Source organism: Rhopalosiphum maidis, chromosome 3, assembly GCF_003676215.2.
Source record: "Rhopalosiphum maidis isolate BTI-1 chromosome 3, ASM367621v3, whole genome shotgun sequence".
Lineage (NCBI taxonomy): Eukaryota > Metazoa > Arthropoda > Insecta > Hemiptera > Aphididae > Rhopalosiphum > Rhopalosiphum maidis.
Window position 1 is genome coordinate 56,744,738 of NC_040879.1, and position 16,319 is coordinate 56,761,056.

Sequence of the window (16,319 nt, forward strand, 5' to 3'; positions counted from 1 at the left end):
TATTTTATTATTATTAACAGACATTTTTAAGGCAAAATATTTATTAAAAGTAAGAATATTTACCTTGAAACAGATATTATGGTTGTAAGAAACTTAGGAAAACTTGTTTCTATACTTATAAACTAATAATAATATGTTTTTGTATTATAAATTTCTAATAATAGTTGATTTAAAAGTGTAGTAAAATATTAATTATTTATAAACATAGCTGTCATAGAAATAAATCAGATTGAAGTTATTTTTTTTACTAATTGTATTCTATCAATTAATAAGTTGAATAAATAATTAACTAATAAATTAGTTAATTATTTTACGTTTCCTTTTTAAGAGAATATAATGAAGGTTATAATAGTATATTGTGATATACATTATCAAAAGCTTTTATTACACACAAAACTGGCTTTGGAACTATGAAACTACAATTTATGTTATCATAAACAACTTACTGTTACTGTAAACCTTTAAACTGAATAGACTATATATAATATCATAAAATGACATGTATTACAATATTAATACCAGGAACTGAGCTATCTATTTTTTAAATATCAACTTTCTAAATTTATAAGACTTAATCTTATAAAAGACATGATATTTTGCCATTCTGAGTAGTTGTAATTTTTTACAGCAAAATGTACATATACTATATATAATATATTTATTCATAAAATAGTTTTAACATATCAGTTTAAAACCATTGAAAACATAATATTACTAGAAAATAAAAATACCAATATTTTGTACTTTGTACTAAATAAATAATTTATAAATTTAAAAAAACAATATGTAATATTTAATATAATAAAATATATAAACATTTATCCATAATATATAAAGCAAATCTTATAGTACAATCTATTTCATTGTACAATTATGGTAAGAGTACATGTGTTGGAAAATCAGTGTGCAAATTAGAATTATTAAATTAAACTTATTTACTAAATCAAAAGTATTTGTTAGGTTTATCTGATATTTTATGACAATGTATTTTGTTCAATATATTTTATTATTAGCTATTAAATTTAGTGTTTTTAAATTAAATTTTAGATTAAATCACATGAAATTTAAAAATTACCTATTTGTTTATTAATAATTTCTCAACTGAAATAAAACACATGATACTCATTGCACATAATTTGAAATTATTGAATAAAAAGCTAATCATTTTTTACAGTTTTTGATTGAATGTCACAAATTAGTTTCATGAATTCAGTATGGTTATAAGAAGGAGCTGTGGCAAATACTCCATATTTATTTAAAGGATCTTTCTCATTCTCTTTGCTATAACTGTATTTATTTCCATGTACATCTGTTAATTCACCACCAGCTGCTCTTAGCACTGCCTCTGGTGCTGCTGTATCCCATCGTTTGCAACCAGCACTAGGATAAACATAAGCATGTGCTTTGCCTTCCAATATATAAAGAACCTATATTATATTTTTTTTAAAACAAATTCATACTTCATTATTAAAACTTATAATAATCAGTAAGTTGCATCATTATACCTTATTTCCAGCACCACCAACTCGTATAATTTCACAAGGTTTTAAGCCATCAATAAATTGTTCTATCGCCTTATCATAGTGACTCCTTGTTGTTACATATACTTTTTTTGTTTGAGGGGGTTCTTTTAACTCAAACCCACCAATGCCACTACCAACTAGACCCCAAAGAGCTCGACCATGGTTTTGCCAAAATGGTTGATAAATTACTCCAGCCACAGCTTCATCATTAACACATACCCCAATTAATATTGTAACATGGTCTATTAAACCTATAAAAAAGAACAGTAAATGTATTAACCCATATCTAAATAGATATAAAAAAATGTAATCATACGATGATTTACCTTTGGTAAATTCTGATGTTCCATCTAATGGATCAATCCAAATTGTTACCTTAAAAATTTAAAATATAAAAATAAGAATTTGTTTAAATAATATTGATATTGACAATTAACTAATTAATTAATAATAGGTTAATAGAAGTATAGAACTATAAAATTGAGCTATTTTGTTATATGCACTTTACCATCCAATTTATATCCTTATTATTGACAAATTTAACGCATTTTTAAGAAACATGGCACAAGTATTTTAATATTTATGATTATTAATGATAATGAAATTAATGACTAGACGACGATATACAATGATAGTATAAAATAATTTTTTATAATATATTACTTATTTATAAGAATTTTTATTTGTCATTAAAACCACAATTAGATCTTTCATTTATTACAAGAATATAAATATAATTGTTGAGTGTCATACTGCAATCATAATGTTACCGGTAGAGCGCATACGACAAAATAGCTTAAAATTGTTATTCAAATAATGAAGTACCCATGATAGATATTTATTAAAAATCAATACAATTTATATAGTAATATTAAAATTGTACTGATATTTAACAGAAAATTACAAAGTTTAAAATATATTTATTTTTAGTCTTTAAATAATGTTATTTTTAATTACTTAATAGATGTAAAATAATCAACTACACTAACTTGATCTTCTGTAACATCCTGTAATGATTTTGGACATTCTAAATCCAATATTTTAGGATCAAGATCAGTAATTAGCCAATCTGCAGGAACATCCAAATTCTGACTAATTTTATCAACTTCTTCTGCCACAATATTCACATTTGGATACAGATTTTTAAACGATGCAACTATACAACGTTGTGCAGATCTATCAGCTTCAGTTTGTAAATCATTTTCACCCTAAACATAAAGCAATAAAAGTTACAAGTAAAGCATAAAGACAATTAATAAACGATAAGTAAGAAATAACATTATTTACCTTTTCAATTATTCCCAAATCTCCTTTTTGCATAACATCACGAATTATTTTACCTGCTTTATGAGCAACAGATACTGATGAAGCCAAAAGTCTACAAACTAAAGCTGGTCCTTGAGCCATTTTATAAACTAAACAAATATAAATTATATGAATAAAGCAAAATAGTATTTAAAAATACTTTATATTAAATGGCAACTTCAGGAGGACTGTGAATTATTACTGCTATGATTGAGAAGAATAGACTGAAAGTAATATTGGTAAAATTGATACCATCTATTTAAAATTAAATATAATGAAGGCCATTAATAATATTAGTATATAAAATATAATATAGGTAAGTTGTCTACACAAGGTAATGCTCAATATTTTTAACAATGAGTATCTAATTCAATAGCCACACAATGACCTCTATAGTGATTGTCAATTTTTCACCTACATAATATACATATATAATATTAATACATATATGTACATTTTACCACACCATTGTAATAAATAATAATGAATTATTATTATTTTTTATAAATTTACATTGAAACCAAAAGTATATAGCCTTAGTAAAAACATTAGTGTTTTACAAACCCAAACAATCATAACAAAACCACATTATTGACTTATTGCTCAATTCATAAAGATCATTATTCATAATTATTACTTATTATAGTGATATACAACACAATGTTACCTTTTTTTTAGTATTATAAAATATTTGCTCAGATGTATAGTTTAAATAAACATAATAACATACATTTTAAAATATAGTCATATAGAATAGATTACTTTACCCAAAAATGTATAGGATTCTATTTTACGTATACATATTTAAATCACTATTTGCATTATTCATCTTTGTCAAAAGTAGCTTTTTAATTATCTTTTCTTGTCTCAAAACATATAAAGTAACAAATATCTTACAAAACTTGTTAAATATTGCAATGGTATTAAGACTATAAACAAAATCTGAGTACCATTCTCCAGGAATAAAATATCATTATATTAATTAAAAATTAAATGAAAAGTATTTTCTTCAATAACAAATAATTTTTATTTAAACATAAAAAATATAGCCAATCATTTTAAATTGTATTATCTAATATATTGAATATTAAATTTCAACAATAGTTTTTAATCACATACAATAACTAAATTAGATAACATAATATTATTAATATTAAACCAATAAGTAGGTAAGCTACTATTACTTACCAGAAAATATGTTAGTTAATTTTTCGTTAAGCTATTAAAGCCTATTTACCTTATAAATACTGATATAAATGAGAACGACGTTCAACTTTTTATTTTATTCGCATTAATATTAAAATATCTACTATAATAACAATGACCTAAAACTATGATGTACTTCGCATCGAAATGTCTATCATTATATTTTGCTTACGGGAATGGAAATAAATTCTACGTATTCTTTCTCAAAAACGCTAAAAACGTAGCACGTATTAACTAGTAAGTAACTACTTTCTCTTTGAGTTTACACATTTACATTTCACCAGTCGAAATTATTGATGATAACGATAGGTATGTAGAAGGAGGAGTGCCACACACATAAATACACATACGCACATCCGCAATCTGATAATAAGATCAATATAATAGTTCAAGGTAGATTCAATATAATATTTTTTACATAATGCTACTACTACTTTGATCAAGTCATGATTTTAGATAAATGTGTAGCTAATAGCTAAGCCACATGTAGCCATAATACAATGACTGAGGTTTAAGATATAGGTAGATAAGGTTAACGATATATTGGAGCGTATAGAGTCGGTCACGGTCGGACGATCGTAAAAAAAGAAGTGTTTGTTGTGTGATTGACGTTACCTCCACCGGCTCTTCCAGCGAAATTCAACATAATAATTATTAAATACTCGTAATATATATATATAATAACATAAAACGATTGCACATTTCGACATAATATTTTTCTGAGATAAATGATTCAATGTCAGACTTAAGCGGCAGATATTGATACTTTTCTCGGTGGGAAGCGGACTGTTCATACAAATATAAAAAAATAATTAGAAATTCCAGTTTACGGCTGTAGAGAAAACTATATTGAATAATATTGATATTGAACTTTGAAGATTATGATTATGATTATTGTCATAAAAAACTACCTAGCGGAAAATGGACAAAACATTTTTATTAAAATTTAAACTTCAAATAACTTGTACAGTTGTGCCTATGTATTTTCAACATTTTTCAACATATTTATCTATAAAGAATAACTTATGTGGAATCTTGTAATACATTTTCAAGTTTCGAAAACACTTTTATCGAAATTTATAGAAATAAAACTAAAGAAGATTCAATAAAATTTAATACTTGGTAAAAATGAAATTAATGTAAATGTTTTATAATTTTTTAATTAATAGGTATACTATTATAATAGGTATTGAGAAGTATTTTCATCGGAAGAAAATTCTTTGTAAAAATATATTTACAGTTTTGTGAATAATAAACAAATAATAAAATATAAATGTTAAAAAAGTATAAAAGAAAATTGTAGTCACATAGGTATATATCATAGTAGCCCGTAGGTATAATATTTTTTCTTATAATACAATACTCATAAAATCATTATATAGAATATTTTTTTCATTTATAAAATGACATACATATACGATATACAAAAGTGAACAAGTTTTGCTGTTCAGTAAAAATGTTATATGATTACCTACTTTTTTTATAAATAATAAATGTTTGCTTTATTTTTATTTTTATGTTTGTGTAGTATTTTATAATTAGAAAAAAGTATTTTCTGTTTAAAAAATTAGAAATTTGTGTTGAAAACTGTGGGTCTCATTATATTAACAGTGCGTGGGTATATATATGGGACCAATTATTAATTTTTTAAATTAATTTTTAGGTTTATGATATTGATATATCTATACTCTATTGAGAAATAAGGTAGTGCAGTGTATACCGCTTCGCAGTACCGAATGTGACCCATAATTCATAAATTTGAATTCAATAATATATCATTGTATAGGTACGAAAAACGATTTTAATCTAAAACGGTCTGTTAGACTGTAAGAAGTGTAAGCAATATGCTCATATTACCAAAAATATTTTATGATGTGTTTTAATATATATTTAGCTATACTGCTATAGTGCAAAAAAAAGTAAAAAATACTGAGGATTTTAAATTTGTATCTCTCTAAAAATACAAACTAGATATAATTTTTTATCTAAAACAGTCCTCTAAGTTGAAAATCGAAGTATTTTATACTTTTATCAATCACCTACTTAGTGTACTGAAGGCTGTGTACGTCACACACAAACAAAAATGATCATAATAATAATAACACAAAATATGTATACATTGTACCTATAAAATCATTAATCAATATACATTTATGGCTTCGCTTAAAACCTAAAAAAAAGTAATACATACAATAAAATATTACAATCAATTATTGTATAACATATATAAAATATTTCAAAATTGAACATAAAATAAATAAAGACTAATTGAATAAAAATTCAACATTCTGTTAATTCTATTCATTTTTTGGTCATGAATATTTCCGCAGTGACGAAACGGAGTCGTCTGTAGGTACCAGGGTTATACAGACTCCACTCGTTTTTAGTTTAGAATCGGCGACGGTGTCGATGCCAGTGGTTGCAACTCATTCAAGCCATAACGATAGCTGCATACGTTCCTGTTACATATTACATCCTGATTCGCGTTTTAAACGTTTTAAACGCGTTTTTACGTTTCTTACGCGTACTTTTCCAATATCATTATATCAGAGTCAAACCGTATTATTTTTGCAACCGAATTCAAGCTAAAATTGAGTAGGCACCTAATGTGAATGATAAAAACTGTGAACAACGAAATAAGTGACCTTCCTTCTGAAAATTAATCGCTTAAATCACGCTAAAGCTTAAACGTTTTTTGAATCAAAGGTAAAAAAGTTTTTTTTTAATTTTTGTATTTAGTGAATATAGCCCACAAAATAAAGAGCGTCATTTAAAAAGGTGTATTATCGCAGATAATGCATTTTGCACCTATTTTTTGTAAGAAGCTTTCTTTGATCTGTCATAAATTAAAGCACTATAATATTTATATAGAAGATGCCTATAATAATTATAATATGATAAGTTTTCATAGACACCTTAATTAAAAAAAACAATAATTTTAATTTTTATCTAGATAAAAATAACTAATAAGTAAAAATCGGGGAAATAGGTAATTTTTTCGCAAAATATTACATTTGAAAATATAATTGTGTGCTTATAATTTCATAATATATTAATATTATATGTCTCAATATGACAATATGTATAAGATTTAATAATAAATATAATATAATAGACTCTATTCTATTACCCAGTGGCGTATATAAGCGGAAGTTAGGGGTTCAAACCTACCTGAAATGTATGGTTGGTACGGGTATTAATTTTGGTTGTATAATTAATTGGAATTTAAGAATGGAAATTTTTTTTAACCCCCCTTAAATTAATTTCTATGTACGCCACTGCTATTACCAATAATAATAATAATATGTACCTCTATAAGTTAAAAGTAGTCAGTACCTACGAATAATATTTTTAAATTATAACAAAATAAGTAAAATCGTTATGTATGCCTTGTTTAAATATTTAATTCTGACAAAATTTCACTTAAAAGTCCTATATTGCTTAAATTTTTTTGATCATAGTCATAGGCGTGCGCGGGACTTATTGGTAGGTGTTGCTGAAAATTATACATTTATATGTGTTTAAGCTTTAAGAAAAGAGCACTTACACTTTAATAATAGGACTTTTTCTTCAGTCTTGAAAATTTATATGATTGATACAAAAATGGATCATAATGTTATGAATATTCTACTTGATGCTTCTATATTCAATCATTAAATAATTTATTTCTATGTAATTTAGTAAAGATAAATAAAAAATGTAGTTTATGAAAATGTAATTGATAAAATATTATACTGGATATTATGAGTATATTATAAAACACTATTGAATAGGTATAGATATTAGATACCAAATAAACTTACCTACTCATGAGTTAATATTTTTTTTCTAAATAAATAAACACAAACTTATTGTTAAATATTTTAAAATACGCGGTAGATAACATAATTACTTGTAGATATCATACGACACCAAAAATTTGTTCGTAGATAGCATACGACACGTGTGCTCAAAATTGGATTAAAATTTATATTTTATGAAATGTATTATGTATACAATATAGAGGCAAATTGAAACATTTAAAACATTTGAAACCAAGGGGCGTATACAAGGGGGCGTGGGGGGTCAAATCCCCCCATTGGATTTTTATTATTTTTTTGTTTTTGCTTACATTATGCAGTATGCACTAAAATGCAATATTTTGTGATATTATAATCTATTGAACTATTGAATTATGAACATTTTCTCAATACTAAATACCATTATAATTTTATTTTATTTTATTTGTAGCAAAGTAATGTTTATTTAGTCGAAATGTTCAATAACGACTATGTTTATACTTTATTATAGCATATCTTATTATTTATAAAGACAATACTTTATATATAATAATATGTATGTATGCTCGACTAACAGGGTTATGCTTCCACTGTGAGCCTGTGTTTAAAATGTTATCAGATATTATCGTTGTTATTACATTATGAGAAATAACTAATGAGATCATTATAGCTATAGTTTTAGTTCATCGCGTATACTAGTACACTCTAGTATGTACTACGTACCTACCATTTATTTACCTGAAATCTAAAAAAAGACACTCACGAGATTGTTGAAAATGTGTGAAAATGTATTTGTTACAGGAACGGCTAAGTGGCCTAACACTCATGCCAGTTTATAGAAATATTTAATTACAGCAGAAGTTTTAGACTAACTAGCAAAAAAAAAAAAAAAAATAGAAAACTAGATTTGTTAATTTAATTATTATTTATTTTATTTATACATTTAATGATGTAGCATTTTATAATACAGAAATTTTGACTTTATGGAGTATTGGAGTGAATAATCTACCATATTGTGTTTAATGTGAATTTTGAATCAATTCAAATTATATCCATTCAAATTTCATTGTTCTTATATTTTACTACCAAAGTAAAAAGTTTTGGGAGGGCGGGGGATTTTTCAATTTTTCCCTCCCATTTAGCTTTTTTTTTCGATCCCCCCTCTTTCAGAAATCATGTCTACGTCACTGACAACAATGTCTTTCAAGTTACTTTAAAATTTTTGAAGTCTAAAAACTTAAAAAAAAAATTCTTAATATAAAGAATAAAAGTAACCTTTGTATTTTGTAATTAAGTATTTTAAGCAATAATATAAATCTATTACCTAAGAATAATTAACAATTCATAGTAAAAACTGTAATATTTTGTTGAAATTCTATACAAAAATTTAAAAGTACTTGATCTTTCATCAGAACATCGAGTATTCTACGTGATCTAGTGGAGGACGATTATCATGTAACATTTTCAATCAACTGATATGCCAAATATTTACACCTTATCAAACCATCTCAGAGAAATTTATGATAAACGGACTAAACTGCCTAAACTTTTAAGACTCAACTTACCGTAAATTGTAATTATTAATTAACACTAATTACTAACACCGCTATTAATTGTATAATATGGCTCCATGCTCGATTAAACAATGAATTTGTGTTATAAATACGGTATAATGTGTATTATGGTGTTAATCTATGATTTATCAAACTGTTAGTTTATCATTTCGTTTTTTCGTAATCCTCGAGAGATAAAAAAAAAAACATAAGTAATTGTTGTACACGGGTCACGGACAGTTGACGATACTAAAGTTAGTTAAGCCTATGATCTTTGATAATCTCAGTTATCCATCTCAGCTGGTAATTTATGGATTGCAAAATTAAAAATGTTGTACGGCAATTCAAAAATTTATGTGGTTGGATAATGAATTGTTTTTAATAAAATGTTTATTATGAATTTGGCTTGTAAAAAGTTTATTTTAAACCAACTTTTCTCTGTACCTCGTTTATTACATTTGAGTAAATTGTTTAGCACATCATTTTCATCAATCGAACATATTTTAAATTCTGTTGATAAGAGTGAATATGTAAGATATAAATTTCCAAATGAAATAAAGATTAAAGATGTAGTTGATACTAAACAACAACAATTTGATTCTTCATTTACCATTATACCAGACATTGTGTCTGTAGATGAAGAATCACGACTGATTGATGAAGTAGAAAAGTCATTAAAACGTTTACGTTATCAGCATGATCATTGGGATGATGTAAGTATATTTTATTTCTAATATACTTGAATTAACGGTAGGTTAACAAATGGTTATTTACCTAGGCCATACATGGATACAGGGAAACAGAAATTATGACATGGAAAGATCAAAACAATACAAACGTGATGCAAAGGCTCAAAAACAGAGTATTTGCTAATGAATCAATTACAGAACAAATGCAGAGAGTTCATGTACTTGATTTATGTGACAATGGTTATGTAAAACCTCATATAGATAGTATACGAGTTAGTATTAAATGTTTGTCATTTGATCCACTAAATAAACAAATTATTATTTTTTTTTTTTTTTATGGATACATATCAAAAATAAACTTTTTTTAGTTAATCAAAAATAGATGTTGAACATAATATATTATTTATTTTTTATATACTAGTTCTGTGGAAATATAATTGCTGGCTTGAGCTTACTGTCCGATTCTGTCATGCGTTTAGCTGATGAAAACTATGTAGTTTATGCTCTGTTACCTCGTCGTTCATTATATATTATGAAGTAAGTTTTACATAATATTTTAAATTTTGATATAATAATTTTTTAAATCAAACTTTTTGTATGGATATAAATGTATTTAAACAATAGTGGAAAGGATATATATTACTCAATGCTCATTAAGTAGACTTTGAGAAAGAAAACCAGATGTATGACAAAATAAAATTGCGTATTCTGTTGATAGGTATATTTTTTTCAAGTATAATTTGCCTTATGTGTATGTATGTTTATAAATTAGGTAAAAATATTAAATTTATAATCTGATACTGATATAACTTAATTTTAGTCTTAACATTACATTTAAAAATGTATTATTGTTTATAAATTTAAATTTTTTTTAGTTATATTTAACTAAGTTATGAACTGTTTAATTTTTTGTTTATTATAAATAATTATATTGCAAAACTAAAAAAAAACGTTTTTTAACTAATATTACTCTACAATAAAGTTCAATCTAAAAAAATAAAAACCAATCAAAGAAATTCATTATATCCTTTAAAATGAATAACTTATTCTTTATAATTATTATAAATTGTTATTTGTTATTGAACTTTAAACAGGGATACAGTTCGATACCAATATACACATGAAATATTAAGTGATGGTGCACCTACTGTGTTTAATGATAAACAGATTGTACGGAAACGAAGAGTATCAATTGTAATGAGAAATGAGCCACCAGTTGAGGCAATGAAATAATTCAATAATCATATTATTAAATAAACATTATTTACTTGTGTTATGTTACTATGTTTAATAGGACATCTATTGTTTTGTACAATATAAAATGTGTACTCTGTTAAAAAAAAATCATTTACAAAATAATTTATAGTCGACCCTTCCATCCTTGATATTTCAAAGTAAATATAAAATGTTGGTATTTGAAAATTAAAAATCTTGTGGTTATTTGAAATAAAAATAGGTACTCGTAAGACAAATATAGGGTAAATCAAGCGGTCAATTCATGAAAAATTGAAGTATGTTCCATTCAACCATATCATATCAAAGATGTTGTTTTACCATGATTAAGAATTCAAAGTATTCATTATATCTTCTAATATATAAAAATCTCGTGTAACAATGGAAAATGTATATCACCAAACTTCTCTGAAACAACTTGACTGATTTTCATGAAATGTTGAATGTAAATTTTGTAAGTCTGAGAGAGTGATTTAAACTATTTTTCATACCTCTAGTCTTTAAGTGTAAAAAGTGGTTCTCCACAAATATTTATTTAATATTTAACGTGTAAATTATATACCTATAATAAGTGATAATATAATATTGATAATTCATAAATGAAAGTGATATATTTATATTGTTATTTATAATTCCAATTACATTGATTGTCACATTAAATCTAAGTAATATTCAATAAAAATAGATATCTACTAATACAAAAATACCTAACTTAAATATTTAAAAATTTAGTGTTCGACGAGTATTATGTTCTCGATGCATTCCGAAACTACTCAACCAATTTTGATGAAATTATGATCAATTTGTGTAGTTTTATCATTGTCATAAGATATGATAATTTTTATCTCCGTTAATGACCTTTTTATTATGTTTAGGGCTGTGCGATTATTTTTAACAAATGATACATAATCAGTTAATGGATTGAAAAATGTAACTCTAGGCAGGACAGTTATGTTAAATTAATATATCAGAGATCTATACACCAAATCAGAAAACCAAAAATAGTTTTTATCCTTACGCTAAATGTTAGTATTATTAACATTATAGACAACCAAACTTAACACGGGTGCATTTTGTACAGGCGACAAAGTATACGGGGACAGCTAGTATTATATAATTAAATATTTTAAGTTTAGTTCATTTTTTCAGAACTCTATTGAATTATCATTACATATACATATTTCCTAACTGCATAATAATTGACATAGCTCATAGCCAAGGGATTCGATAATCATATTAAATACTGTATTAGTGTATTATATTTATAATATTATATCATCAGTAATTTAATAGATACATATTTACATTTTCATAATTCTTATTGTAATTAAATTTTTTTTTTCAATATTTCAAACACTTGATTATTTTATTTTCGTTTGAAACGTTTTTTTCATATGTCCCCCAACCTTGAATTACTCAGAGAATTATATCTATCATGTATTGATTCAAGGACAGTACTGCAATTAAAAAATAAACACACTTGCGATAATTATATTATTTAAAAAATTTAAACTATTACTATAGTTATTTCTTTATAATATATTACATTATAAAAAAAATTATAAATGTTATCTAGTCAGAATAGAATTATGAATCATATGAAAAATAAACCAATCCTAAACATAAACCTCTTTTTCCTTAACTGATAATCATTCTACACTTAGTTTAAGAACGAAATTATGTTTTGCTAAAAATATTAATCTGAATATATGGTATAACATGAGGCGCTACTAAATCTCAAATTATTTTTCTTATTTTCAGTATTGCCTTTTATATGATCAAAAATGATCTAAATACATTTAAAATCTACCATTCATGGTGATTTAAAAATATAAACTAGTGAATAAATGGCTAAAATGTAACTTGCTCCCACTATTAAACTATTTAAATCTCCCTCCAACGTATCGTTAAGAATCGTTATAAGATGATTTTTTTTTATGTTTGCTAGGATATATTACATAATATGATTACACTTATTTTAAGTATTAGATTTACAGATTGTATGCATAAAAATTTAAATAACTTATTGATAATTTAAAGTATAAAAGTTTGTAATATTACATTGATTAAAAACTATAAAAAATTAACTTTTTTTGTATCTAATACTTTTGTATTGTAATTTCTAAAAAATTGTGATTTAATTTTTAAACATTTCATTATTTGAACTGAACCAAATACTTTTTTTTTACCCAATATATATTGTAACAAGTATAATGGATAATAATCATAATTAAAATCAGTCATTAATTAATCTTTTATTGGATTAAAAGGCTCAAAAGCATTGCGAAACATTTTGACATCATCCTCTTCTTCATCTAAAGATTGCTCACATTTTCTCCAGTCAATACGACTTTCAACATTTAATAGTCTTGGAGATGCCAGCACTTCTCTATAACAATTAAATAGTTCACTTAATTAATTCCATGAAAACATTTTAACTAACAATTTATAACATACCTTGCAATATGAATTGGAAATTTTTGTTGATGGCCACTTTTTTTGGATGCACTATGAAACAAACGTTTACCATTAGGCAACTCTGTACAAAAGTAATGTCCTTCACTGTTCCCAGCTATTTGACGTAGCGATGCAGCTGGTGGAATATCTACTAAACTGAGATCATATTCTTTAAATTTTGCCTACAAAAATTGAGAGTTAATATATTATAAGTATAAGTTATAAACATATAATAAATATTTTTGGTTACTTTGAACATGTTCTCAAGACGATCTGCCATTCTGATAGGTACTGGAACCACTTGTAATTGAAAATGAGCCGATAAAATATTACGTTCAAAGTAAACTGCTACACGATCTGTGCTTTCAAAATATTGATTTAAGGAACTTTTTATCCTGTAATAAAAATTTTATTTTAATTAGTAAACATCATGCCCTAATTATAGAAAGGAAAAAAAAATTAGATAATTACAAATTTATTTCATTTTCTGTTTCTGGTGGTACTTCAGCAAGAGATTTGTAATGTTCAATTGGAGCCACTAGTATATGTTCTTTGACCAATGGTCCCTTAGTTCCTGATAAGTATACCTTAAACAAATTAGTTCATATTATACAAATGCTAATGGTTAAAACTCAAGTAAAAATGACAAATTACTGAATACCTGATTCCCAATAGATACAATCAAATGCTTAGCAATTTTCTTACTTGACAAACAAAACCAACAAGAATCTGCACTTATATCAATAGCTGTTACAAAAATTGTATCAAAATATAAAATTATTATGTTTTTGATGTACATTTACAAGTTAACAATTTCATGAATAAATCTTACTAACATTGTTTTAGTTGTCCGTCGAATTTTCTCTTTTTACTTTGTTCATTATTTCTATAATTGCTGTTAGTGCTTGTATTATAAAAATATTGTTTTGAAACTGGTAACATATTAGCAGTATACTGAGATATATTATCAGCAAATGGTGATTCCGTAACAGTATAATTTAATGTATTTGATGTAGTAGATTCTGCTAATGATAAAACAAAGCCATAGAGCCATTTTTGCTTTTTGGTTTTATTGTCATGATAATCACCCAAACCAATAAATCGTGTTATTGTTTTACTATTGACATTTCTAAAGAGCCAAAAATATGTTTAATATTAATTTGATACAAAGAATAAAAAATAACATACTTATACGGACTACGCTGATAAAACACTTTTTGTAAGCCAGCAAAGTGATAACGTGGAGTTAAATTAATAGCTGCCCATGACAAAAGCTGAGATTCACTTTCTTTTTCAGTAGGTTCCTTAACATTTATGTTCTATGAAAAAATGATTAAATATATTCATGAAAATGTTATATATATTTCAAATTATAATAATAGTTTGTACTTCTTGAATTCGCTCTTTATTGCGAATATCTAACGGCCATGGTGAAGTTAATAAAACATCCAATGACGTACTTCCAGCTCGAATACACGAATCTTTGAACTGAGAGAGAGAATCGTAATTAAATGTATGAATTTCGTTTTCTTTGCTACTATTGTTTTGTACTCCACTAATATAACCTATTTTAAGGCCATCTGAAGTAGTAAAAATTCCATCTTTACCTAATAAACATATAAAATAAAATATTTTCCAAATTAAAAAAAAAAAATTATAGGTAAGCATAATATAAACAATTTTCAACATATTAATGTAACTATTTATTATAAATAATAAAATATTACCAACCAAGATAATAGATATTTGGTGCTAATTGTTGATCTTTTAAATTTTTAAAATATTTTTCATGTTGTTTCTTATTTGGTCCCAATGTATAAATAGGAACTGAAACTTTAAAAAAAAAAAAATTAACTTTAAATTCACTCAAATAAATAATAGTAGTTTCTTACTATTTTTGCCTGACTTTTTAAACTCTTCCCATTCTTTTTCACAGGATTCATCATCTCCAAAAAAATCTCCAATGCAAAAAACATAGTCAAACATGCCTTTTTTAGCATACAATGCTTCTACATAATCAATAAATGATTTAATATGTCCTTTGATACCACAGCAAACTAATCTGTGTACAAATAATTTCAATAACAATGAGGTAATGTAAAAAGAAGTATACTTTTAATTCTTACATTTTGACTTGCGTTTTTTTATTTTCCATTGTGGATATGATAACTTATTCAATAATATCCTGAAAGCAATATTTTAATTTTAAATAGGTCAATGAATATTGAGTTTAATGTATGTACTTTGGGTACCTGAAATTTATTTACAATTGAATGCTATAAATTTAATTTAATTTACTACAGACTACACAATATGTATTACTATTATTACTAATATTTTAATATTAATTTTACTATTCAATAGTAGCACTATATAAGCACTACTGTTAATTTTTTTTATATATATATAAATAATTTATACTTTCATAGAAAACTTAGTAAAAGCATATTTAGCTTATTAAGCTTATTTAAACGGTTGTAAACTTAACACTCTTTTTCTTTATCTGGTGTCTGACTATCTATAAAATATATCTATCAGTATTTTTTACCGTGGTATTTGTTTACTGTATAAATA

General features: G+C 25.0%; 3 protein-coding genes across 7 annotated transcripts; 1 reads left to right on the forward strand and 2 right to left on the reverse strand.

The window, feature by feature from the left end:
* Positions 1–770: 770 nt before the first annotated feature.
* On the reverse strand, positions 771–4,405 carry LOC113556829 (3'(2'),5'-bisphosphate nucleotidase 1). Of its 4 annotated transcripts, none has more exons than XM_026961999.1 (6): positions 4,207–4,405; positions 2,811–2,938; positions 2,513–2,731; positions 1,850–1,898; positions 1,506–1,774; positions 771–1,427 (listed from the first exon to the last, which is right to left on the reverse strand). In XM_026961999.1, exons 2-6 carry the CDS (start codon positions 2,928–2,930, stop codon positions 1,158–1,160), a joined length of 927 nt encoding a protein of 308 aa, XP_026817800.1. In that variant the 5' UTR covers positions 2,931–2,938; positions 4,207–4,405; the 3' UTR covers positions 771–1,157. The 4 variants fall into 4 exon arrangements, with proteins under 4 accessions (XP_026817800.1, XP_026817798.1, XP_026817797.1 ...); XM_026961997.1 differs by having other exon boundaries at positions 4,066–4,403; XM_026961996.1 differs by having other exon boundaries at positions 4,017–4,398.
* A 4,891-nt stretch (positions 4,406–9,296) lies between these two features.
* LOC113557334 (alpha-ketoglutarate-dependent dioxygenase alkB homolog 7, mitochondrial) lies at positions 9,297–11,414 on the forward strand. The gene is made up of 4 exons (XM_026962796.1): positions 9,297–10,079; positions 10,145–10,327; positions 10,477–10,592; positions 11,150–11,414. The coding sequence occupies exons 1-4, from the start codon at positions 9,753–9,755 to the stop codon at positions 11,286–11,288; spliced, it is 765 nt and encodes a 254-aa protein (XP_026818597.1). The 5' UTR covers positions 9,297–9,752; the 3' UTR covers positions 11,289–11,414.
* Positions 11,415–13,418: 2,004 nt separating this feature from the next.
* Positions 13,419–16,120, reverse strand: LOC113557416 (CWF19-like protein 1). Of its 2 annotated transcripts, none has more exons than XM_026962919.2 (12): positions 15,998–16,120; positions 15,872–15,930; positions 15,638–15,807; positions 15,477–15,578; positions 15,135–15,352; positions 14,934–15,064; positions 14,582–14,874; positions 14,407–14,492; positions 14,217–14,332; positions 13,996–14,140; positions 13,746–13,927; positions 13,419–13,677 (listed from the first exon to the last, which is right to left on the reverse strand). In XM_026962919.2, the coding sequence occupies exons 2-12, from the start codon at positions 15,898–15,900 to the stop codon at positions 13,536–13,538; spliced, it is 1,614 nt and encodes a 537-aa protein (XP_026818720.1). In that variant the 5' UTR covers positions 15,901–15,930; positions 15,998–16,120; the 3' UTR covers positions 13,419–13,535. The 2 variants fall into 2 exon arrangements, with proteins under 2 accessions (XP_026818720.1, XP_026818721.1); XM_026962920.2 differs by having other exon boundaries at positions 15,638–15,802; positions 15,998–16,118.
* Between the last annotated feature and the right edge of the window lie 199 nt (positions 16,121–16,319).

Excerpts from the sequence above, each read along its gene's own strand:
- LOC113556829 (XM_026961999.1), bottom strand. The coding sequence starts at position 2,930 with ATGGCTCAAGGACCAGCTTTAGTTTGTAGACTTTTGGCTTCATCAGTA. Across the intron at positions 1,775-1,849 it reads AACATCAGAATTTACCAAAG|GTTTAATAGACCATGTTACA; the intron begins GTAAATCATCGT and ends TCTTTTTTATAG. Across the intron at positions 1,428-1,505 it reads TTGGTGGTGCTGGAAATAAG|GTTCTTTATATATTGGAAGG; the intron begins GTATAATGATGC and ends AATATAATATAG.
- LOC113557334 (XM_026962796.1), top strand. The coding sequence starts at position 9,753 with ATGTTTATTATGAATTTGGCTTGTAAAAAGTTTATTTTAAACCAACTT. Across the intron at positions 10,328-10,476 it reads CTCATATAGATAGTATACGA|TTCTGTGGAAATATAATTGC; the intron begins GTTAGTATTAAA and ends TTTATATACTAG. Across the intron at positions 10,593-11,149 it reads CGTTCATTATATATTATGAA|GGATACAGTTCGATACCAAT; the intron begins GTAAGTTTTACA and ends AACTTTAAACAG.
- LOC113557416 (XM_026962919.2), bottom strand. The coding sequence starts at position 15,900 with ATGGAAAATAAAAAAACGCAAGTCAAAAT. Across the intron at positions 15,808-15,871 it reads AAAAAAACGCAAGTCAAAAT|ATTAGTTTGCTGTGGTATCA; the intron begins GTAAGAATTAAA and ends ATTTGTACACAG. Across the intron at positions 13,678-13,745 it reads TTTCCAATTCATATTGCAAG|AGAAGTGCTGGCATCTCCAA; the intron begins GTATGTTATAAA and ends TAATTGTTATAG.